Source organism: Anomaloglossus baeobatrachus, chromosome 1 (genome assembly GCF_048569485.1).
Source record: "Anomaloglossus baeobatrachus isolate aAnoBae1 chromosome 1, aAnoBae1.hap1, whole genome shotgun sequence".
Classification (NCBI taxonomy): domain Eukaryota; kingdom Metazoa; phylum Chordata; class Amphibia; order Anura; family Aromobatidae; genus Anomaloglossus; species Anomaloglossus baeobatrachus.
Window position 1 is genome coordinate 140,709,349 of NC_134353.1, and position 25,571 is coordinate 140,734,919.

The window sequence follows — 25,571 nt, forward strand, 5'->3', positions numbered from 1 at the left end:
ACAGGAGTGAAGCCAAGAAATGGCTTTCAGCTGAACAATTGCATCATTTGGCCAACAGCCACCTAATGTGTAGGGCTGTGCGGGAATTTTGGACAGAGCAGATCAATGTCTGAATCAAGTGTGTTAAAGACATGCCTGGTGATGATGACTTATTTGTCCTTTATTATCCTGCATGTCACAGTCATGACTGTGAGAAACCTTTGAGGATTGTAATGTTTTGATGATTTTGGAAGTTTGATGTATTTTCTGAAAACAAGTATTAAATGTTACTTCATATGAAAGAAATTCGTATGTGTTATTGTCTGTCATGGATACATGCTTTTGAGGTTTTTTTGGGTTTTTTTTTTAACTTTTTGTGCTTTTGTACCCTTTGTACAGGGTCAATGAATATATCTTGGGTGATGCAGTGAGGTAGACCTTTTTTATTGCTTCCAGTATGACATGAGTTCTGATGAAGAAACAACCTAAGAGATTGCAGTGTTGTTATCAAGATTGTTATAGGGTATTGAACAAATTATCTATTTTCTATTGAATATGTAAAAGTACTCGCCAGTGACATCTTATATAGTGTTTTTGAATGGAGATATGTAGAGAAAAATGTCTTATCGGATAAGACAGAAGATTCTATCAGAGAGAATGATGATGATTGCACAGCTCTTGACACTCAGATATATTGTAGGGTATGATCGTCCAGCTTCACTGATTGTATACTGACTGTAGCTCCTTTTTTAGAAGAATACAGAAGGAAAGGTAATGAGTGTCAGCAAACAGATTGTTCTGGCTCTAGCAAGTTATGAGAAGCTTTTCCTCAGGGGATTTTGTAGCAGAGCATACAGGAATAAAATGCAGGATGAAAGCTATATAAGACAATTGCAGAGTGTGTTGGACAATCAGGTAGGGTTGCAGTTTTAGTTACTTTTGCAACCTTTGAACAATTTATAGTATAGGCAGCAGGAGTGGACACAGACAGAAGGGGACCCTGTGCAAGAACTATATATGGACCCATTGAAGCCCCATAACATATGGTATTACTCAATTCCACCTGCACAGGTTGCACCGATGGTATGTCTGGTATACAGTCAGGGCCAGAAATATTTGGACAGTGACACAAGTTTTGTTATTTTAGCTGTTTACAAAAGCATGTTCAGAAATACAATTATATATATAATATGGGCTGAAAGTGCACACTCCCAGCTGCAATATGAGAGTTTTCACATCCAAATCGGAGAAAGGGTTTAGGAATCATAGCTCTGTAATGCATAGCCTCCTCTTTTTCAAGGGACCAAAAGTAATTGGACAAGGGACTCTAAGGGCTGCAATTAACTCTGAAGGCGTCTCCCTCGTTAACCTGTAATCAATGAAGTAGTTAAAAGGTCTGGGGTTGATTACAGGTGTGTGGATTTGCATTTGGAAGCTGTTGCTGTGACCAGACAACATGCGGTCTAAGGAACTCTCAATTGAGGTGAAGCAGAACATCCTGAGGCTGAAAAAAAAGAAAAAATCCATCAGAGAGATAGCAGACATGCTTGGAGTAGCAAAATCAACAGTCGGGTACATTCTGAGAAAACAGGAATTGACTGGTGAGCTTGGGAACTCAAAAAGGCCTGGGCGTCCACGGATGACAACAGTGGTGGATGATCGCCGCATACTTTCTTTGGTGAAGAAGAACCCGTTCACAACATCAACTGAAGTCCAGAACACTCTCAGTGAAGTAGGTGTATCTGTCTCTAAGTCAACAGTAAAGAGAAGACTCCATGAAAGTAAATACAAAGGGTTCACATCTAGATGCAAACCATTCATCAATTCCAAAAATAGACAGGCCATAGTTAAATTTGCTGAAAAACACCTCATGAAGCCAGCTCAGTTCTGGAAAAGTATTCTATGGACAGATGAGACAAAGACCAACCTGTACCAGAATGATGGGAAAAAAAAAGTTTGGAGAAGAAAGGGAACGGCACATGATCCAAGGCACACCACATCCTCTGTAAAACATGGTGGAGGCAACGTGATGGCATGGGCATGCATGGCTTTCAATGGCACTGGGTCACTTGTGTTTATTGATGACATAACAGCAGACAAGAGTAGCCGGATGAATTCTGAAGTGTACAGGGATATACTTTCAGCCCAGATTCAGCCAAATGCCGCAAAGTTGATCGGACGGCGCTTCATAGTACAGATGGACAATGACCCCAAGCATACAGCCAAAGCTACCCAGGAGTTCATGAGTGCAAAAAAGTGGAACATTCTGCAATGGCCAAGTCAATCACCAGATCTTAACCCAATTGAGCATGCATTTCACTTGCTCAAATCCAGACTTAAGACGGAAAGACCCACAAACAAGCAAGACCTGAAGGCTGCGGCTGTAAAGGCCTGGCAAAGCATTAAGAAGGAGGAAACCCAGCGTTTGGTGATGTCCATGGGTTCCAGACTTAAGGCAGTGATTGCCTCCAAAGGATTCGCAACAAAATATTGAAAATAAAAATATTTTGTTTGGGTTTGGTTTATTTGTCCAATTACTTTTGACCTCCTAAAATGTGGAGTGTTTGTAAAGAAATGTGTACAATTCCTACAATTTCTATCAGATATTTTTGTTCAAACCTTCAAATTAAACGTTACTATCTGCACTTGAATTCTGTTGTAGAGGTTTCATTTCAAATCCAATGTGGTGGCATGCAGAGCCCAACTCGCGAAAATTGTGTCACTGTCCAAATATTTCTGGACCTAACTGTACATCCTATGTAAAATAGAATTGTTTTGGGAGGTTTGGTTGAGTGCAATCATCTTTGAACTTCAGGAATACCACTATACCACCTCTAATATGTGACTAGGCCCAATTTATGCCAATAATGTTTTATATACAAGGGCCCTGACCTTTCTACTTACTGAATTCTGTGAATTTTATAATCACTGCAACATATGATCATTTTTTATTGAGCACGATGTGGCCACTTTCTACTGTGGTATTTTACGTGAGTCTCCCCTATTGAATTAAATAGGCGTCTAGTAATTCTCGTGCAGCATTAAATATTTACTCTTGACTGCTAAATGGAAATCAGATGCCAGAAACGGAAACCGCTGAGCTTCCAAGTCCTCACTTTCTGCTGGATCTATCTGCCAGAGGGAAGACAAACATTGCCACCCATGTGCCATACTGCATTACACAAATTACTGTGATGATTGATGTGTTTGTGTGGAGAGAGCAGAACGTATTTCATAAGAATTTGTTAGTATCGACATCTATAATCCGAGGTTTTCATGGCTGAGGTCTCTGTGAGGCCGGCAGATGTGAGCTCTGTACATATAAGAGCTGGCAGAGTCCAGCCTCACACTTCTGACCTCTACTTCTCAGCAATAAAGTGTTACTAAGCAACAGTTTATATCTAGAATCTGATTTATTAAAGGGGTTGTACAGTGGTTTGTTTTTCAAATGCTTCAGACTAGATTCAAAGATGTAACACCCTCCCTCCTCCATCCCCCACAGTACCTGTTAGGTCGGGGACTACTGCGATCCTCACATGACACTCGGCTCACCCTGGCAGCACAGCAGGGGCCATGTGTCATGTGAGTGTCATTGCGACTGAGGTCCGATCATGCGATCGGACCACAGCTGTGGGGTGCGGGCCGGCTCTGAGGAGGGGAGGGCCGGCGCTAAGTAAGGGAGGGCCGGCGCTGAGGAGGGGAGGGCCGGCGCTGAGGAGGGGAGGGCCGGCGCTAAGGAGGGGAGGGCCGGCTCTGAGGAGGGGAGGGCCGGCGCTGAGGAGGGGAGGGCCGGCGCTGAGGAAGGGAGGGCCGGCTCTGAGGAGGGGAGGGCCGGCGCTGAGGAGGGGAGGGCCGGCGCTGAGGAGGGGAGGGCCGGCGCTAAGGAGGGGAGGGCCAGCTCTGAGGAGGGGAGGGCCGACGCTGAGGAAGGGAGGGCCGGCGTTGAGGAGGGGAGGGCCGGCGCTAAGGAGGGGAGGACCGGAGCTGAGGAGAGGAGGGCTGGAGTTGAGGAGCGTAACGGAATTTTTGGAATGTTCCCCCTGGGGGGACTCAGAATAGAAAAAGGTTAATATTGGTCCGAGTGGAATGCGATGTTTTATTGCATTCCACTCGCTCCAATTTTCATGCCGTGTGTCTTAGGCCTTATGGTGTTAATCTAGCCTCTCATTGGTCTTCTTTGAAGTTCTATCTCAACATGCCTGAAATGGATGGACATGCCCTCTTAAGCCTGCTTTACACCTTTCAATTCTGCATACGATATCGTATGCGATCGTACCCGCCCCCATCGTATGTGTGGCACGTTCAATTTGTTGACCGTGTCGCACAAACGATTAATTGCTGTCATACGTACTTACCCTTCCATACAACCTCGATGTGGGCGGCGAACATCCACTTGCTGGAGTGGGAGGGACGTTCGGCGTCACAGCGACGTCACACGGCAGCCGGCCAATAGAAGCGGAGGGGCGGAGATGAGCGGGACGTAAACATCCCGCCCACCTCCTTCCTTCCGCATTGCCGGCTGGAGCTGTGGGACGCAGGTAAGCTGCAGTTCATCGTTCCCGGGCTGTCACACACTGTGATGTGTGCTGCCTCGGGAACATTGAACAATCCGACGTTCAATTTTTAGGTTTTGAAGGACGTGTATGCGATGAACGGTTTTACGTTCAATCACAATTGCACGTAGCTGTCACACACTACAATATCACTAAAGATGCCGGATGTGCGTCACTTACGACGTGACCCCGCAGACACATCGTTAGATTTGTTGTAGCGTATAAAGCCCGCTTAAGCCAATCACAGACTGAGGCGGGTCAGTGCTGCAGCCGGTGATTGGCTCAGTGGTCATTTCCTGCTATTTCTGGTTTGTCGAGGACATAATCATTGAATGGTAGAGTTGAAAGGGACCTCAACGGCCATCGGGTCCAACCCCCTCCCTGCACGTGCAGGTTTTCCTAAATCATCCCAGTTTTCGTACATTATCCCAGCTATACTGGTATGGAAAGACCAATGAATATTGTGATAAGTGAATTTTGTCACTTTTATTATTTTAAACCAGTCTGAGTTCTGTAAATAAAATAAAAATATTATAAAGAATATGTTTACTACCTGAAATAGTTGTAAAGTTCCAAGGCTCTCAGATTCTTCCATTATTATTATTATTATTATTATTATTATTAGTAGTAGTAGTAGTAGTAGTATTATGTTGCTGACATAGAAAAGAGAAAACACAGCATTGCTCACCCTAAGGCTGCTTTCACACATCCGGTTTGAGCCGTGCGGCTGAATCCGGCTGTGAAACCTATGCAACGGATGCGGTGAAAACACCGCATCCTTTGCATAAGTTTTTCACATGCGGCCCGTCCGTTTTTTGCCGCTTGCAGCATGCTACTGGGCATGCGCAGTAGCAAAAACCGCATGCGGTGGCCGGATAAGTTTTTTGCCGCATCCGGCATCCATAGGGATGCATTGGGAAAAGCGCCGCATCGGCCGGATGCGTCGCAATGCGTTTTTTTTTTTTGCTGCACAGAAAAACGTGCCAGGCAACGTTCCATCCGGCTGCCGCATCGGCTAAATCTGCCGCATGCGGCAAAAACCGGACGGAACGCAAGGCCATGCGGCACAATGCGGCACTAATTAAAGTCTATGCAGGAAAAACGCAACCGGTAGCAAAAAAAACAGTTGCGTTTTTCCTGCAAAGTGCCGGATTGTGCCGCATAGCAAAAACCGGAGGTGTGAAAGCAGCCTAACCAGGCCCAACCTTGCCTTTCCAGCACTATTCTGATTTTTGTTGACAGGCTGCAACGGTGATGAAATACAGAGTACTTGACCGCTGCAGCCAATCTCTGGACTCAACAGTTCTGGAAATGTAGACAGTGATTGACTGCAGTAGCAATAGATAGTTAAAGGGAACCTGTCATCAGAAATTTTGCTTTAACCCTAAAAGTTTCCCTCTCTGCAGCTCCTGGGCTGCATTCTAGCAATGTTCCTGTACTTATTGTGGCCCCTTTTAAACCAAATTAAATACTTTATAAACTTGTACCTTTTGCTATATAAAGTTTGTAAATCGTCCATGGGGGCGGGCTCTCTGGTGACCGTTGCTGTTCCTCCAGCAGATTTACGCTGCCCCCCAACGCTGAATTTCATATCTCAGGACGCCGCCCTTGGCGCCCGTGGTCCCGCGCATGCGCTGTGCGACCGTAGCGGTACTGTGCACTGTGTGCACGTGTGACTGCTGGTGACGTTTTGCGCAGTCACGAGGTTATGGGCGGCGCTGTAAGTGTCATCAGCAAGTGCCGCCCATAACCTCGTGACCGCACTTTCCCCTCTTCCTCCAGCGTTCTGCGCAAGCGCTTGCTGGCCAGATGACCCGACGTCACCTCTTTCCCATCTTGCCCTGCTGCAGGGTAAGATGGGAAGGAGGTGACGTCGGGTCATTTGGCCGGTGAGCGCTTGCGCAGAACGCTGGAGGCAGTGGGGGAAAGCGCGTCCACGAGATTATGGGCGGGAACTTGCGATGCAATCACAGCGCCGCCCATAATCTCGTGCTTGTGACACATGTCACCAGCGATCCTGGCGTGGGCAGCACCTCGGGCGCAGTGGGCGGCATCCTGATGGATGAAATGGAGCATGGGGGGCAACGTAAATCTGCTGGAGGAACAGCAACGGTCACCAGAGAGCCCGCCCCCATGGACGATTTACAAAATTTACATAGCAAAAGGTACAAGTTTATAAAGTATTTAATTTGGTTTAAAAGGAGACACAAAAAGTACAGGAACATTGCTAGAATGCAGCCCAGGAGCTGCAGAGGGGGAAACTTTTAGGTTTCAAGCTAAATTTCTGATGACAGGTTCCCTTTAAGGGGGCTTTACACGCTACGATATCGTTAATGTTTTATCGTCGGGGTCACATTGTTAGTGACACACATCCGGCGTCATTAACGATATCGCAGCAAGTGACACTTACTAGCGACCTTAAGCGATCTCAAAAATGGTGAAAATCGTTCACCATGGAGATGTCGTCCCAAAACCAAAAATCGGTAAGGGTTGTTTATCCATGTTGTTCATCGCTCATGCGGCAGCACACATCGCTATATGTGACACCGCAGGAGCGAGGAACGTCTCCTTACCTGCCATCGGCCGCAATGCGGAAGGAAGAAGGTAGGCGGGATGTTACGTCCCGCTCATCTCCACCCCTCCGCTTTGATTGGCCAGCCACTTAGTGATGCCGAACGTCCCTCCCCCTTGAGGGAGGGATTGTTCGGCAGTCACAGCGACGACGATGACCAGGTAAGTGCGTGTGACACACGATATCACATGGGCGAGTACTTACACGCTCGATATCGCTAGAAATATCGTAGCATGTAAAGCCACCTTTAGTGTTGGCGCTGGGCAGTGTGAGTATTGGTCTGTTTATTTATTTATTTTTTAATTAATATATATAATAATACTATTTATTAATTTATATAGCGCTATTAATTCCACAGTGTTTTACATACAATGGCGACACTGTCCCCATTGGGGCTCACAATCTAGATTCCCTATCAGTATGTCTTTGGAGTGTGGGAGGAAACTGGAGTACCCTGAGATAATCCACGCAAACACGGGGAGAACATACAAACTCCTTGCAGATTTTGTCCTTGGCAGGATTGGAACCCAGGGCCCCAGCGCTGCAAGACTGGAGTGCTAACCACTGAGCCACCGTGCCGCCCTTTGCAACCCTTTGATAAAAAAATATTCCTGGACAACCTCTTTAAATCTTGTGTGTATTTAGCAATAAAGATTAGTGGAGATTTCCCGTTACCAATATTATTCCTAGTGATAGAAGTAGCTTTGCGGGTCAGGACATCCTGCAGGGAAAATAAGTGACACTTACAGCACCACTCCAGTGTTTTCTTTTTTTTTCTTTTTTTTTTTTTTCTTTTATCACCGCTGGTTTGGTGCCTTTAATCTAAGTTCCCTGTCCCCTGTCTTACACTCACCCTCCGGCTTCTGTATCTTCTATTGCCGCTGCTCCTGTTGGTCTTCCGCAGTTTTTGACCTGCCGGCCACTCAAGTGTTTCATGTAGTCGGAGGTCACAACTCAAAGCAAGTCTCTTTCTTGCTCCCATAGACTTGCATAGAAGCTTGTGACATAACTTTTGACTTTTGGTCAGTCATAAGTTGTGGTCACAAGATGCATGATTCGAGTGATACTTAAATATAGGTGATAATGTCGGAGGGTGAGACTAGGGGCAGGGATCTTAAGGCCCTGTCACACACAGAGATAAATCTGTGGCAGATCTGTGGCAGATCTGTGGCAGATCTGTGGCAGATCTGTGGCAGATCTGTGGCAGATCTGTGGCAGATCTGTGGCAGATCTGTGGCAGATCTGTGGCAGATCTGTGGCAGATCTGTGGCAGATCTGTGGCAGATCTGTGGCAGATCTGTGGCAGATCTGTGGCAGATCTGTGGCAGATCTGTGGTTGCAGTGAAATCGTGGACAATCAGTGCCAGGTTTGTGGCTGTGTACAAATGGAACAATATGTCCATGATTTCACTGCAACCACAGATCTGCCAAAGATTTATCTCTGTGTGTGACGGGGTCTTTAGATTAAAAGCACAACAACAATGCTGGAGTGTAAATAACGTGACCTACGCTTTATTTTTAGGATTAACTTTAAATTTTCACTTGTACTTAGTGCAGAAGCAATATTTACAGCTGTTTTATTAGCCAGATGTTAAAAGGAATTTGTCACCATGTTTTTGCCATTCCATCTGAGAGCTGCATGATGTAGGGGCAGAGACCCTGATTTCAGTGATGTTTCACTTAATAGGGTGCTTTGTGCAGTTTTGATAAAAAGTTTTGTCTGCTCCAGGTCAACCAGTTCTCTGAATGCTGAGCTCTGTATTACTCCGTCCACACCACTGATTGGCAGCTTTCTGCGTATACTGTGCAGAGGCATAAAACTGCCAATCAGTGCTGGGGGTGGAGTTATGCAGAACTCCTGAATATTTAGGAGTAAATGGCAGCAGGTTTTCTAGTCCTCTAATTATATTCTCCTGCTGATGAAACTTATTGAGTAATTTTTCAAAACTAAAGTAAGCAGCCTAATAAATGATACATTGGTGGAATCAGGGGCTTTATCTCTACATTATGCAGCTCTCAGATTAGGTGGTAAAAACCTGGTGACAGAATCACTTTAATATCTTTTATATTATGTTTTTCGACAGAATCTGTCCACAACCGCAGTCACTATGAACCAGACATCATCTCCTTCATTACAGAAATCTAATGCCTGCTTTACACGAGACGACCGATTGTGCGATTTCACGATCGATCGTCACCGGCCCCGTCGTTTGTGCGTCACGGGCAAATCGCTGCCCGTGTCGCACAAAGTTGTGAAACCCCCGTCACACGTACTCACCTGCTGAGCGACCTCGCTGTGGGCAGCAAACATCCTCTTCCTGAAGGGGGAGGGACGTTCGGCGTCAAAGCGACGTCAAACAGCCGCCGGCCAATAGAAGCGGAGATGAGCGGGACGTAAACATCCCGCCCACCTCCTTCCTTCCACATAGCCGCCGGGAGCCGCAGGACGCAGGTAAGCTGTGTTCATTGTTCCTGGGGTGTCACACGGAGCAATGTGTGCTACCCCGGGTATGATGAACAAACGACGCCATTTTAATTAAACAATTTTTTAAAACTGAGCGACGAGTACACGACTCTCGATTTGTGAGCGATACTGCATCGCTCGGAGGTGTCACACGAAACGATGTCGTGAACGATGCCGGATGTGCGTCACGAAAACTGTGACCCCCGACGATGCATCGCACGATAGCTCGTCTCGTGTAAAGCACCCTTAAGTCTTATGCCTGCTTTACAAGAGTTGACCGATCGTGCGATTTCACGATTGATCGTACCCGCCCCCGTTGTTTGTGCGTCATGGGCAAATCGCTGCCCGTGTCGCACAAAGTCGTTAAACCCCCGTCACATGTACTTACCTGCTGAGTGACCTCTCTGTGGGCTGCGAACATCCACTTCCTGAAAGGGGAGGGACGTTCGGCGTCACAGCGACATCAAACAGCCGCCAGCCAATAGAAGCGGAGGGGTGTTGATGAGCGGGACGTAAACATCCCGCCCACCTCCTTCCTTCCGCATAGCCGCCGGGAGCCGCAGGAGGCAGGTAAGCTGTGTTCATTGTTCCCGGCGTGTCACATGGAGCGATGTGTGCTGCACCCGGTACGATGAACAACCGACGCCATTTTAATTAAACAATTTTTTAAAGCTGAGCGACGAGTACACGACTCACGATTTGTGAGCGATACTGCGTCGCTCAGAGGTGTCACACGAGACGACGTCGTGAACGATGCCGTATGTGCATCACGAAAACCGTGACCCCGACGATGCATCACACGATAGCTCGTCTCGTGTAAAGCCCGCATTACTCTGAAACATCACAGTGTTTCAGAGCAAAGCATAGCTCAAAGGGCAGCCGGGGACATGATGACTAGTCCAAGATGCAGGTCTCCAGCAGCTTCTCACCGTACACTCAGCTATATTGACAGGTCTGCCCCAATGTGTGTGCATGGAGAGGTTTACCAGTCTAGCTGAGAAGCTGGTGGGAACTTTTGTCTTCGATTAGTCCCTTTTTCCATGCCTTCACATTTAGCCACATTTTTCTCATAAGCAACACATCGTTTCAAAATAAAAAAAGATTTCTTATTAGGCAAAAAGATTACTTGTCTATGTACAGTGCTTGAAAAAATTTTCATACTGCATTTTTTCACGTTCCACACACAAACTTAAATTTATTTTAGTGGGATTTTATGTGATATTCCAAAACGTAGCAGCAATCGAGAAGTTTAAAAGTAATGATAAAATAACTGGATTTCTATTTTAAAAATATAAATCTGAAAAATTTGCATTCATTTTCAGCCCTCATGAGTCAATACTTTCTAGGATCACCTTTCACTGCAATTTCTGCTGCAAGTCTTTTTGGAGTATGTCTCTACCAGACTCTGACAATTTTCTTTGCAAAATAGCTCTAGCTCAGTGAGATTGGATGGAGGCCTCTGTGAACAGCAATTTCCAAGACTTGCTTCAGAAACTCAATAAAACTGGAGTCACATGTGCGAGAGACTCGTGCGAGTCTCGCATCGCATCACCCGGCACAGCCTGCCGCCCTCCAGGCAGGAACGGCTCCGCTGCATAGAAATATATGCAGCCAACTCGCAACTGTCAGGAGAGTGTGCGGCCGTGCCATGTGATGCGATGCGAGACTCGCACGAGTCTCTTGCAAGTGTGACTCATGCCTAAGATTTAGATCTGGACTGTGACTGGGGCTTTCACACACATGAATACAGTAATATGAAAAAGTTTGGGCACCCCTATTAATGTTAACCTTTTTTCTTTATAACAATTTGGGTTTTTGCAACAGCTATTTCAGTTTCATATATCTAATAACTGATGGACTGAGTAATATTTCTGGATTGAAATAAGGTTTATTGTACTAACCGAAAATGTGCATTCCACATTTAAACAAAATTTGACCAGTGCAAAAGTATGGACACCTCAACATAAAAGTGACATTAATATTTTGTAGATCCTCCTTTTGCAAAAATCACAGCCTCTAATCGCTTCCTGTAGCTTTTAATGAGTTCCTGGATGAAGGTATATTTGACCATTCCTGTTTACAAAACAATTCCAGTTAAGTTAAGTTTGATGGTCGCCGTGCATGGACAGCACGCTTCAAATCATCCCACAGATTTTCAATGATATTCAGGTCTGGGGACTGGGATGGCCATTCCAGAACATTGTAATTGTTCCTCTGCATGAATGCCTGAGTAGATTTGGAGCGGTGTTTTGGATCATTGTCTTGCTGAAATATCCATCCCCTGCGTAACTTCAACTTCGTCACTGATTCTTGCACATTATTGTCAAGAATCTGCTGATACTGAGTTGAATCCATGCGACCCTCAACTTTAACAAGATTCCCGGTGCTGGAATTGGCCACACAGCCCCAAAGCATGATGGAACCTCCACCAATTTTTACTGTGGGTAGCAAGTGCTTTTCTTGGAATGCTGCCGTGTTTTTTTGCCTCCATGCATAACACCTTTTTGTATGACCAAACAACTCAATCTTTATTTCATCAGTCCACAGGACCTTCTTCCAAAATGTAACTGGCTTGTCGAAATGTGCTTTTGCATACCTCAGGCGATTCTGTTTGTGGCGTGCTTGCAGAAACGGTTTCTTTCGTATCACTCTCCCATACAGCTTCTCCTTGTGCAACGTGCGCTGTATTGTTGACCGATGCACATTGACACCATCTGCAGCAAGATGAAGCTGCAGGTCTTTGGAGGTGGTCTGTGGATTGTCCTTGACTGTTCTCACCATTCTTCTTCTCTGCCTTTCTGATATTTTTCTTGGCCTGCCACTTCTGGGCTTAACAAGAACTGTACCTGTGTTCTTCCATTTCCTTACTATGTTCCTCACAGTGGAAACTGACAGTTTAAATCTCTGAGACAACTTTTTGTATCCTTCCCCTGAACAACTATGTTGAATAATCTTTGTTTTCAGATCATTTGAGAGTTGTTTTGAGGAGCCCATGATGCCACTCTTCATAGGAGATTCAAATAGGAGAACAACTTGCAAGTGGCCACCTTAAATACCTTTTCTCATGATTGGATACACCTGCCTATGAAGTTCAAAGCTCAATGAGGTTACAAGACCAATTTAGTGCTTTAGCAAGTCAGTAAAAAGTAGTTAGGAGTGTTCAAATCAAGAAATTGATAAGGGTGCCCATACTTTTGCTCAATACAATAAACCTCATTTCAATCCAGGAATATTACTCAGTCCATCAGTTAGTAGATATATGAAACTGAAATAGCTGTTGCAAAAACCCAAATTGTTATAATGAAAAAAGGTTAACATTAATAGGGGTGCCCAAGCTTTTTCATATCACTGTATTCATGTGTGTGAAAGCCCCAGTCACAGTCCAGATCTAAATCTTAACTATAAATGCAAACAGTTGCACATTGAAAAAGCCAAAAATGTACTAGGGAAAATATGGCACTGCATTACTGCAAAAGAGAGATATTTAGTTTATGTATTGGCCAATATATGTAAGCCCAGAAACCAAACGGCAAGGCATATCTCTGTAATCCGGGAACCTAGCTGCCCATACATGGAGGTTTGCAGTCCAAATAGTGGCATTTTTCCCAGATATGGATGTTTTTAACCTAGATGGTGGCATTTAAGTTAGGTTCCCGGATTACAGAGATATGCCTTGCCGTTTGGTGTCCGGGCTTACATGCATTGGCCAATACATAAACTAAATATCTCTCTTTTGCAGTAATGCAGTGCTATATTTTCCCTAGTACATTTTTGGCTTTTTCAGTGTGCAACTGTTTGCATTTATAGTTACTATGTTTTTTCAGTTAGCACCTGTTCACATTTGTTGGATGTGCGGGTCAGTTTTTTGATATTTCCAGATCTAAATCTTAGGCATGAGTCAACTTTAATAACATTAATAGGGGTGCCCAAACTTTTTCATATGACTGTATACTTTAGGATCGTTGACCTGGTGCAAGGTGACCTACTGCAAGGTAAAGCTACGGACCAATCTCAAGTCTTTTGCCGCCTCTAACTGTTTTTCCTCTAGGATTACCATGTATTTAGTTCTGTCCATCTGCCCATCAACTCTGAACAATCTCCCCACAGCATGATGCTGCCACCACCATGTGTGACAGTGGGGAGGATGTTTTCAGGGTGATGTGCAGTGGACATAAAGGCCAGATTTGTTGAGTTTGTCACTAATACCGTAGTTGTCCTGTGGACAGATTCACCTAAGCTGTGGATCTCTGCAGCTCCTCTAGAGTAACCATGGGCATTTTGGCTTCTTCTCTAATTAGTTCTCTCCTTGCTTGGGATGACAGTTTAGGTGGACGTTCATGTCTTGGTAGGTTAGCTGTTGTGCCATACTCCTTCCATTTGTGGATGATGGCTTGAACATTGCTCTGTGAGATGTTCAGAGCTTGGGCTATTTTTTTATATCCTAACCCTACTTTACTCTTCTCCACATCTTTATCCCTGACCTTTCTGGTGTGTTCCTTGGTTTTCATAATGTTGTTTCATTCTTTTTGTTTTCAAACAAACGTCTTCACAGAACAGCTGTAGTTATACTGAGAATAAATTACACACAGGTGGGCTCAATTTACTAATTCTGTGACTTCTGGAGGCAATTGGTCCCTCGGGATGTTATTTAGGGGTATCAGATTATAGGGGGCTGAATACAAATGCACATCACAATTTTCAGATTTATATTTGTAAAATTTCTGGAAAACTATGTATCATTTCTTTTACAGTTCACAAATACTCGCTACTTGGTGTTGGTATATCACATAAAATCCATATAAAATACATTTAAGTCTATAAGTGCAATGTGACAAAGATGTGGAAAAGTTCACAGGATCTGAATACCTTTGCAAGGCACTGTAAAGTTTCAAGGAACCTCTTGGTTGGGGATTGTTCCCATATACTTAGATTATTATCCACATACGACAATTTGTCTTGTACGTTTTCTTGTAGTGGGCTAGCTAGATTCTGTAATAAGCACTGAATAAGAAGTTCATATATTAGTTGGAATATTAATGGAAGTGGTATTTTGCTTTTTAGTTTCATCTGTCTTATGCTGACAAAGAGGTTATAGAAAGAGAACCTAGAGGAGAATCCCAGCAGGACGTCCTTAGAAGACTGGCCAAGGAGCTTCCGGTGTATACCAGGACTATGTCAGGAGGTAGGTCACTCAGTAAGAAAGGCAGCCCTTTATTGCATTAATACCATAAAGTGAAGAGAGGCCAATAAATTGAAGTATCTTGATTCCCCAGTGTCTCAGGGGCTCTGTATGCTGAGTGGAGGGGCTTTTTGTTGAGGAGACCCACAAACTGCAGACGTGCTTTAGCAATTCCTATATCAAGGGTCTTATTAGGCTAATATGAGTCTGTTTGCCCTCCTCTGGAGAATAGACAATTTGCCCATTTTATTTCCTATGAACCACTGCATGTAATTTTCCCTATACTGGGAGGGTTTCTTCAATGTTACAGGTTCTGGCGTATGGACAGCTAGAACAGTTCCTATGGGTGCATTTATTCATGGAGATATCTGAGCTATTTCTGTTCAATCAGACCAAAATCTGTGTGTGTAATTGGCCATTTGATCGGATTAAAATGTTAACAAATATCCACACTTGCATATCTCAATATAGCACAACAGGCGTTTCATGCAGGACGCTTGGAAATCTGGACCACAACCACTGTGATAGCTATAATTGTGACAATATCTGTCATGCGCTGTCCGGATCCACAGGCGTGGATTACTACTACGACGTTGGACTCTGTTCACATTGCAGAGTCAGGCAACCTGGTCTCTCTTAAGTACACAGCTATGCTGGGCATCGGCTGAGTCGTTTAACTGCTCTGAGCCGTTCAGGACTTATTCCTTTTTGGAGCAGTCTGCAACTCTTTTGGAAGCCGGGTTGCCAATTACCATCCTCAGCTGGTCTCTTCCTATTTAAGGCTGGGGAGTGTAGTAGGAGATTGCTGAAGATAGCGTCTGCGATCCCGGTCTCAGGGTGAACTACAGTTGCTGTTCTGCGTGGTGTGAACGTTCCCCTGTTGTGAGTTTATTCCCTACCCGTTTCTTTATTCCCCTGTACACGTATAGTCTCTCCTTTGTGTTTGAGTGCAGTGTGTACGAAGTTTCATTCTCCCTTGTTGAAAGGCGTAAGATCAGGGCTCAGACTGATGTCAGGGTCACGCTGGGGGCTCGGACCTGGCTACCATCAAGCCTACCTCCGAGATAAGGGACAGCACAGGGTCGTAAGTCTGAGGGCCAGCTTAGGGGCCCCTGTTCCGTCAGTACATACCCTGTGACAATATCAGGATTATCCAAAAACAGCTTTAACTCAAGAGCAGATGAATAAAATTTAATTAAAAAAATCAGCCGCAAATATAATATAAAGTTTCTTAATATAAATGTCACCATTTTTTAGTTGATCCACCATCTATTTAATATTAGAGTGTCTCCTAAACTGTTCCCCAATGGCATATGTCAGGGGAAGGAAGGATCTAGCATGTGGGATTTTAATATGCTAGGTAGACTTCATATAGGAAATGTGCCATTTGTAAAGGAAATTTGCACAGAAAATCCAGCAGTCCTTGCTTTCACCACCATAACTTGTTGGCCTCAGACACAAAGATGAATTGAAGTTGGTGGTGTGGGCCGTCGTTCTATTTTGTACGGCAGCTTCGGGAATGTTACCCAGCCAACGTTCTCAGGGAAGAAAAAGATTTCAACAGCCGAACCTTGTGTTGGTCAAGGGAATAAGCCTCTGCCAGAGGAATCTTACGGTGGCTCTTGTAGAGCGCCCAGGAGCATTGGGCTCCTGTGTATGGGGACTCGGGGAGAGCTGTCACCAGAGCAGTCATTCCCTCCACAGCTATCTAATATAAATGGTCAGCTTTAGTTCCATTGAGGTGCTTCTGCTGGGTTATTCAGTATAAAGACATTTCTCACATATGATACGTCAGTAAATTCACAAATTTATTTAATTCTGATATTTCTTTATTCTGCCTCCATTTAATATTTTCTGGTTCGGGGCCATTGCCCATTTTGCGGCTTTGGTGCTTTTAATATCCGCTGACTTTGTAGTGGCAATGTGACAATTTGCTGCCAGTTGTAAGCTCTCACTTTGTTACTAGCAGTTACTTTGCTATAAAACGCTGGTAGCTTTTGCCAGAACAAAGATAGTGGGGATATAATAAGATCCTAGACAGCGACAGAATGTGCTTAAAACTTTGAAATCCGTAGACCGAATTTGCTGCCAAAATGAGCATTAATCCTGACTTTTTTCCGCAGCTATCAGATACTGTGACAGATGCCAGCTTGTGAAGCCTGACCGCTGTCATCACTGCTCCGTCTGTGATAAGTATGAACCGTTCCTCTCTGATCATTGTACAAGATTAGAAGCCTCAGAGATGTAGGAGGACCGGGGCTCTCATTGCTGTCAGTGTGTGTCTCTCTAAATGATGTGGTCTGGTGCAGCCGGTAGGCATATTGTCAGCACTGTTCTTTGTTGACGTTGATTTCCTAGAATTGAATAGAAGCCAGAAAACTGTAATTAGCTGCAATGAATAATTGGGTTATGAAAGGAAGAAATCTATACCTGACATGGGCACAAGGGTGCTTCATACAGACCGGATGAATGAAGAGGGAAACACTCAAGTGTCATCGAGTTCAGAGAGAAAGAAAATTGGCTGATACATTTCTAGTGTTCTGAGTCTGTGCAGTAATAAAAAAAGAACTAGAGCTACTAGTATGTCCTTCAGAAATGGTGTAGCTCGGCTGGTTTTCAGCCTGTACAGGATGTGAAATGGGTTATGGCTTCTTTCATCCATTTAGATTTCCTAACTGTGTCTGAAATGCCCTTCCAAATTGTTTATTTACATTGCTGAAATGAAAGGGAATAAAGGCCCTGTCACACACAACAAGATCGCTAACGAGATTGCTAATGAGATCATTGCTGCGTCATCGTTTCCGTGACATAGCAGCGATCTCGTTATGTGTGACACCTACCAGCGATCAGGCCCCTGCTGTGAGATCGCTAGTTGTTGCTGAATGGTTGGGACCATTTTCTTCAAAGGTGATGTCCTGCTGGGCAGGACGCATCGCTGTGTTTGACGCCTACCAACGACCTCCTAACACAGTCCCAATGCCCGCCGAGATCGTTATACAGGTCGCTGATCGTTACTGCGTCGTTGGTAAGATCTGACTGTGTGATATCTCTCCAGCGACCTCCCAGCAACTTACCAGCGATCCTTATTAGGTCACATCGTTTTTGGGATCGCTGGTAAGTCGCTAAATGTGACGGGGGCTTTAGTCCCTACATATTGTGTCCTTGACCCACTGCCTCCGCCCTCTCTAAGGCTGGGTTACATTATTGCAAACCAACCCTGGTGGCATACGGAGCATGAGCAGGGAAAGAACTTGTACTGTTTTCATGCTCAATTGCACACACATTGCGTATTGACAGAGTTGGATTGTGATGACCTATTCTTCCCTTAAAGAGATACAGTATTTTAAATTTTAGAAGGTATCCCTTATCCAGTGTGTACACTGGAGATAACGTCCTGATTGCTGTGGTGCAATTCTGGGATCCCCACTGATGCTGAGAACTGAGACTTTGAAAAGCCTTGTGTCACTGGAGCCATGGTCAATCATGCGCACTGCCGCTCCATTCGTTTTTATGGGAGGTGCCAGAGACCAACAAGTTACAAGTGAAAAGGTTTTGGTACCGTGTTAGCCAGTTGAAAAATTATTGAATGTTCTCAGTGAGAGGAACAAAATTATAATCTTGTAATACCTTTTAATGGCTAACTAAAATAAAGTGATGTTACAAAGCAAGCTTTCAAGACATCTCAGGTCCCTTCACCTACCATGCCTGATGAAGGGACCTGAGATGTCTCGAAAGCTTGCTTTGTAACATCACTTTATTTTATTTTAGTTAGTCATTAAAAGGTATCACAAGATTATCATTTTGTTTTTCTCACTGAGAACATTCAATAAAGAGACCAACAAAGCGCAGTGATGGGTTATGTCTGACAGTCTCATTAAAAATTAATGAAGCAGATGTTAGTATGAGCAGCCATAGCTCTATTCACATGGAGTTCTCTGGATCAGTTGGGATTCCACCTGGTGAACCCCCAGCGATGGGAAAGTTATTCCCAACTAGAATGATAGGGGAAAACTTCCAAACCTGAGTATTTCCCTTTAAGTAGTGTAATGCAAGCTAGAAAGCCTGTTCATTGGCTGATCAGCCATGGCCCAACACCCCCACCAGTCAGCTGTTCTCGATATCGGTGGTGGAAATGCTCAGTTCTAGACCTGCCCCATCCTCTGATTACGGCTGCGACCGGGTACTGCACATCTGCCTCCTATTGATTTGAATAGAAGGCGGATGTACAGTACCTGACTGCTACCGCTATGAGAAGACGGTGCTACTCCGGAACTGAGCATTTCCGGCTGCTTGCTACCGCCACTGAGAACAGCTGATCAGCGGGGTGCCATGTGTCAAACCTCAGCCAATCAGACATTCCTGACCTATCCTAATGATTGGCCACTACTTTAACATTGATGGCCTATCTCTTTAATTCTTAAGAAGCTATTAAAACCATTCAACATGTTGGTTATTTTCAGTAATTAATCCCAGTGCAAGAAGAAAACAATTTAGTGATGTAGTTACAGTTGTTTGTATGTTTAGTAATGTAATACAGTGCATATACCATGGGGAAATAAAATGCAAAATTAGTGGTACAAATATGTCCAATTGATAAGGAAAAAGGGGAAAAGGAAGAATAAAGGAAGTAGAGGGCTCTGATCTTGTAGTGCTGGTGATCATTAAGAACTACATATCAGTTTTGTGCTTTTCCTTCCTTTAGATGCATTCTGAAAATGGATCACCATTGTCCTTGGTAAGTGCAAATGATTACTAATTGTATGAACCGTAATGGGCCATGTGTATTTATAGGTCCAGTATAGGCCTAGCTGGATCCATCCTGGAGATCCTTTTATTGAATCTGTACCTTGCTGACATATTGGGGGTTGTCCACCTCTCACTACACTTTTTTAAAGGGAACCAATCACCAGGATTTTCGTATATAAGCTAAAGCCAGTGCTATACTGGGGCTATCAGGCTGATTCTATACATACCTGTAGTGGTCAGCTCGGATGTTTAGGTTTTGAAATCCAAGAAAGTGAAGTTTGTAAAATGAGCAGCTTCTTGAGTGACAGCTGCACTGGAGCAGATAATATATTCATAGTTATCCCCTCCCCCTGTTAGAATTAGCATAAGTATTATATAAACGTCTCATTTTGCCTAGCAGGACCTGTGTGAGGTCATACGCATGTGACCAGAAGGGGCGAGGCCTCAGCCACCAAAGCTGGATACCAGGTCACATGGGGAGGAGATAACTAGGAACATATCTGCTCCTCAGCTGCTGTCACTCAAGAAGCTGCTCATTTTACAAACTTCACTTTTTTTGATTTCAAAACCTATACATCCGAGCTGACCACTACAGGTATGTATAGAATCAGTCTGATAGTGCCAGTATAGCACTGGCTTTAGCTTATATACGAAAATCCTGGTGATTGGTTCCCTTTAATTTCAGTTAAATGCAAGTAATTGAGGATGAAAATAACTTTTACTTTTCCTTTCCATTAAAAATGTTGCACCATTTGGCTTTTCTTTTCTTTCCATGTACATTCAACTTTGATGGTGTCTGCGTTCATAACTCAGGGAGAGGAGCTCAGAAAAAGACAGATAAGAGAAACTCTCCCATTGGAGTCTCAGAAGGAGCTCACTGATGGAGTCTCATTTAACCCATTCTGTAACCAATTGCCAGCGCAACACAGGGGCTAGAAAAGGCAAATGGTGCAAAATAAAATGTAAAATTATTTTAATTCAAAAATGCAGAAATGTATCCCAAGGGTGAAGGGTTTGCTGACTTTCATATGTGTAAAGAAAATAAGGATGTTTCCTACATATAATGGATCTGATACAATGCCCAGGCTTTCTGTGCGGTGTGGAATATAGATATAATGCAGCAGCTTTTCACGCCCTGAGACCAGGTGCACATAATACGGCTATTTCTGAGATTCTCCTTCAGTTTTATCTGAGTCATAAGGAAAATGATGTCTCCAGCTGAGTGTGAGCCTCAGACTTAGTGCACCGTATTATGTGTATTTGTGAAGTCGGCACACGCCGTAATTATCATCAAATCATAAGCAGAAATGTGTTGACATTACGCTTTATAGTCTCACATTCGGAGGCTGCACAGCCAGAAAAGTTATTAAGAACATTTTTATTTTAAAAAAATCACATTTTATCCCAGTAGAAAACAATGTTATGTGGGCGATTTGTTAATTGTGTCCTGAGTCACCCGAAAATTGCTTCCAGTGCATCGGTGATATATGTACAGAGTGATCAATACGAGCCACCTTCATTTAGCAAATTGTGAGATTCAATCAAGTCATCACTAAACCATCGGTTATGAAATTAGCTTAATGGGGGATTATGTCTGAGATTTTCACATTGATCTCTTGTGGGGGAAGGATTATATTCCGTAACATTGAATATATTAATATTTCTTACTATTCTGAGCCGCTAATTCCAAAATGACAACCAATATGGCTGAACGTTATTGTATAACATTTTCTAAATTGGCTGCCAGAGAAAACATCAGCATCTCTGTAATAAAACATATTTTCAAAACTTAAAGGGGTGGTTCACTAGTTATTTTTCCAAGGCACATCGATATTATGTTGAGAAACAAGATTTCTCTCAAATACTTTGTGTTGCCAATTGTGCCTGTGAGCAACGCTACTGCGGTCCAGTCATCCCCTTGTTATAATCCCCGGGCTCCATGACCTCTGGTGTCTGATGATGTCACGTCAACTAGACCTGACATCACCGCGGCTGGCCCCAGTCTTCCAGAGTGATTGCGCTGTGGGCGGAGTTTCACCGCTCGTCACAGCCCAGTGTCACAGCCCAGTGTCACAGCCCAGCATCTCCCTGCTCACTCCTCTTTCAATGCAGAGCGCTGTAAACAGGAGCGATGCTGGGCTGTGACTAGCAGTGAAACACCGTCCACAGCCCAGTCACTCAGGAAGACTTGAACTGGCCGCAGTGATGTCAGGTTAAGTTGATGTGACATCACCGGACATTAGAAGTATATGGAGCCCAGGGCTCACGAGAAGGGGATGAGCGGACCACAATAGCGCCACTCACAGGCACTATTGTCAACACAAGGTATTTGAGAGAAACCTTATTTCACAACATAATATCGATGTGCCTTGGAAAAATAAATAGTAAACCACCCCTTTAAAGAGCACCTGTCACTTCCCATAAGTTTGTATCTTGTTTACCTGTTCTAAATTCTTGTTCTCTCCTTTTGGTCAATATTTCTTTATTAATTTATCTTCCTGCTGTTATGAGCATAGATAACTCACACACACAGGTAACAAATAAAATGGTAAGGTGCAGCCCCACCCAACTGGTCCCTGTACAGACTGAAAGACCCTAGCTGTACAACTAATAGACCCACAATGTACTTAGCTCCTTAAAAGGCCATCAAGGGGTTTCTCCTGCCTCCTTGAGGACCAGAGGAGAGGCAGCCACGCACTACCTACAAGGGGACAGGAAAGTAAGCAGGAACAAACAGAAACCCAAAAACTGAGATATAAAAACAAGTTCAAATAAGGTGAAAGGATTAGGGACTGGGAAGGAGAACACACCGACTCACAGCAGACACTCAACCGGTGTTTACTTCAATGATAAACCCCTGCGATGAAGGGCTGCAACTCCCAGGAAAAAGTTCACACAGAAATATGTCCCACAAGGGAGGGGTGAATATATATAATCAAGGGCTTACAGCTCTCCTGCCTCAACTATGGATTTCTCTAAAACAGCAAAACGGATTTCTACAAGAAAGGGAAAGATTTTACACAGCATGAAAGCGCCTTTATATTCATGACATTAGTTTGGGGTATAAATACCTGATGACAGGTCCTCTATAAGCCTACTTTTTCAGGATACATTTTTGTCTGTAGACTGATCCCGCAGTGCAGTATTCAATAGATCTTCGTAGACATAGACAAGATTTTCCAGTGGTAATCAAGGTGGTCGAGTACTTTGTGAAGCGCCTCACTAGATGGTCAATGCTTTGTTCCCCTTGTCATGCCTTCTTTCACTTATTGTTATGTGTTTTGTACATGTTGTAATAAATTTACTTGTTAGTAATGATTGAATAATATTTGTATTTGTTTTATTCTTTTATAGGGTAAACAACTGTGTTGGTTTCTCCAACTACAAGTTCTTTTTACTCTTCTTGGCCTATTCATTGCTGTATTGCCTTTTTATTGTTGCCACAGATTTGCAGTATTTTATCAAATTTTGGACGGTAAGTTGTTTTTTATTAAGAATTCATCCAACAGCATTTTTTTTTTGCCGTAGGTAAAGTGAACTGATTGCCCTGTTAGTTTTCTAATTACCTCCTAGTAGAGTAGTTGTGAGTCCTGCACATTGCCACTTACTGTGTTTCCCCAAAAATGAGACAAGTTCTTATATATAATTTTTTTGCTCCAAATAATGTGCTAGGGCTTATTTTCAGGGTAGGTATTATTTTTGGGGCAACACCGCTATTCCTTATGTACTGCTAAGTTTACCCCCAAAAGAAGACAGACAATCCCCCAGGAGAATCACACTTACCAGACCCCGGACATGTAGAGTTGGCATGTGAATGGGTTCCTTTCACATACAGGTCTGCTCTGCTGTCTGGTTCCCCTGTGCTCCACAGCGGACACTCCTGCTGACCGGACACAGTATCACTCACGCAGAGTTAGTGAGAGCAGAGTGATACTACTACCCGATGTGTGTGTGTGAGCGGAACGGCAGAGGTCTTGATAGCGTCGCAGATCTCTGTGGGAAAGCCCATCCACAGTCTACTATCCACTTCCTGGGTGTAGTTCTTGATCTAGTGAGTGCGATTTTTTTGGGAGGGCCTGTTTCATTTCTTTTGGAGATATCTGCTTTCTTTAATGAAGTGTTCTGCTGCAGTCTTTATTTTTTGTAGCTGCATGGGCATTTTCTTATTGCACAGCAACTAGGGCTTATTTTTGGAGTCGGACTTATATTTTAAGCATACTCCAAAAAGGCCAAAAATTACTGATGTGGCTTATTATCAGTGAAGGTTTTATTTTCGGGAAAACAGGGAACCTGCCAGCATCCTCGTCTCTTGTTTTGATTAGCTTACCTGGCACCACATCACCTGCGTCATGCCACAACAATCATGTCACCCCAAGCCGCCTAATCAAAAGAGGAGCTGCAGATGCCCGGAAGTGGTTCTCAGGGCTCCTATTCAGGGCCCCTGGACTGGGTGCTGCAAATTGACTTGGACCATGTTTACCTCCTAGTGGTCATATGCATGGAAGGTTTAGTAGCCACTAGACTTTACATTACGTATTTAGACCACAAAAATAATTTAGACAATACCAGAAAAGGTGCTCGACGATGTCCATTGGTGGCACAGTAGACACTATTTTATATTGAAAAGCTTTTGTGCTAATATTGCGTTTATTGTTAATTTTGATAATTGAGATCAGAATATACTGCCTTAGCCCATTTTCAGCCACCTATTGTCCTGTTGGTAATAAGTGTCCCGTAGTCAGCAGTGACGTTGTATACATTAAATGACTGCATTGTAACATCCATCACAATAGGGATTCATTGTAATAAAACATATACGTTTATATATAGGATATTTTACTGTCGTGAGAATGCAATTAAGTGCGTTATTGCAGTGGCATTGTACATTTAGGCCGGGTTCACATCACGTTTCAGCCACTCTTTCATGACTCCATCAGGGGTTTATGTCTGTACCTTCGAAAAAAGGGAATCAGACGTACCCCCAACGGGGCCATGAACTCTAATTATCAAACGGAGTCCCAAAACATTCATCTTTGTACTTGATAATGTTGTTTCTGGTTTCAAAGCTGGAGGCGGCTGCAACCCCTGAAAGAGTCAGAAACACTTGGCCGAAACATGCTGTTAATCAGTATGATATCATTTTTAATGGAAGCTGCCCACACTTATTCACTAGAGAAATGATCTGGTGCCTCTGATGTTTGGCTTTTTTTTAAAAAAAAAAAATATTTTAATCTGTAAAAAACTACTGAAATAACAAATGCTTTCTTGTAAATGTGTATTTCCATTTTCATATAAATCTTAATTGGCAAAAGTACTAAAATAACCCTGTATACATACTATTCTAATTGGAGGCCTTGACTTATATGTGCCGCCTGCTAATGATGACCTTTCGCTACGCAGCAGCTTCCCCTCTGTTCACTGAATCTGAAAGGTCACAACTTGTAATAGATAATAGAATATTTTCATTCTGCCCTTTTCCTGACTGACGGACCCTTTTCATTTTCCCCTGCAGAATGGTCTGCCTGACACACAAGCCAAATTCCACATTATGTTCTTGTTTTTTGCTGCCGCCATGTTCTCCGTTAGTCTCTCCTCTTTGTTTGGGTATCATTGCTGGCTTGTCTGTAAGAACCGCTCAACACTGGGTAAGTCACAATATTTGCTCCGTCTGTGCTACGATTTCTGTACTGGTTTTAATGGAACTACTGGTATTGATTGACATGTCGCTACCCAAACAACCACAATTAATAAACATTAAAGGGATGGTTCACTACTCACCATTAGTGGCCACATCACTGCAAAACACTCATAGGGAAGGCTTTTGCAACATAGCTTGTGTAGCACATTCTGCCTCTGAGCGGCGCTATTGTCGTCTCTCATCCCTATCAAGTGACACTTCCCCCGGGCTCCGTAACCTCTGAGATCTGGTGATGTCACGTCAACTTCCAGTTGACCCGACATCACCGAGACATCGTTTTGAGTGACTGGGCTGTGGGTGGTGTTTTGCTGCTCATCACAGCTCAGTGTCACAGCCCAGCGTCGCTCCTGCTTGCGGCGCTCTGCAGCGAAGGAGAGAGG

General features: G+C 43.8%; 1 protein-coding gene across 2 annotated transcripts in view; it reads left to right on the forward strand.

Annotated features, from left to right (window-relative positions):
* Positions 1-25,571, forward strand: part of ZDHHC2 (zDHHC palmitoyltransferase 2) — a 177,756-nt gene that overhangs the window by 111,058 nt on the left and 41,127 nt on the right. For both annotated transcript variants that reach the window (XM_075347082.1, XM_075347083.1), the window contains exons 4-8: positions 14,630-14,750; positions 16,871-16,940; positions 19,450-19,482; positions 22,848-22,968; positions 25,006-25,138. In XM_075347082.1, the coding sequence (XP_075203197.1) occupies positions 14,630-14,750; positions 16,871-16,940; positions 19,450-19,482; positions 22,848-22,968; positions 25,006-25,138 (478 nt within the window). The remainder of the gene's footprint in view (positions 1-14,629; positions 14,751-16,870; positions 16,941-19,449; positions 19,483-22,847; positions 22,969-25,005; positions 25,139-25,571) is intronic.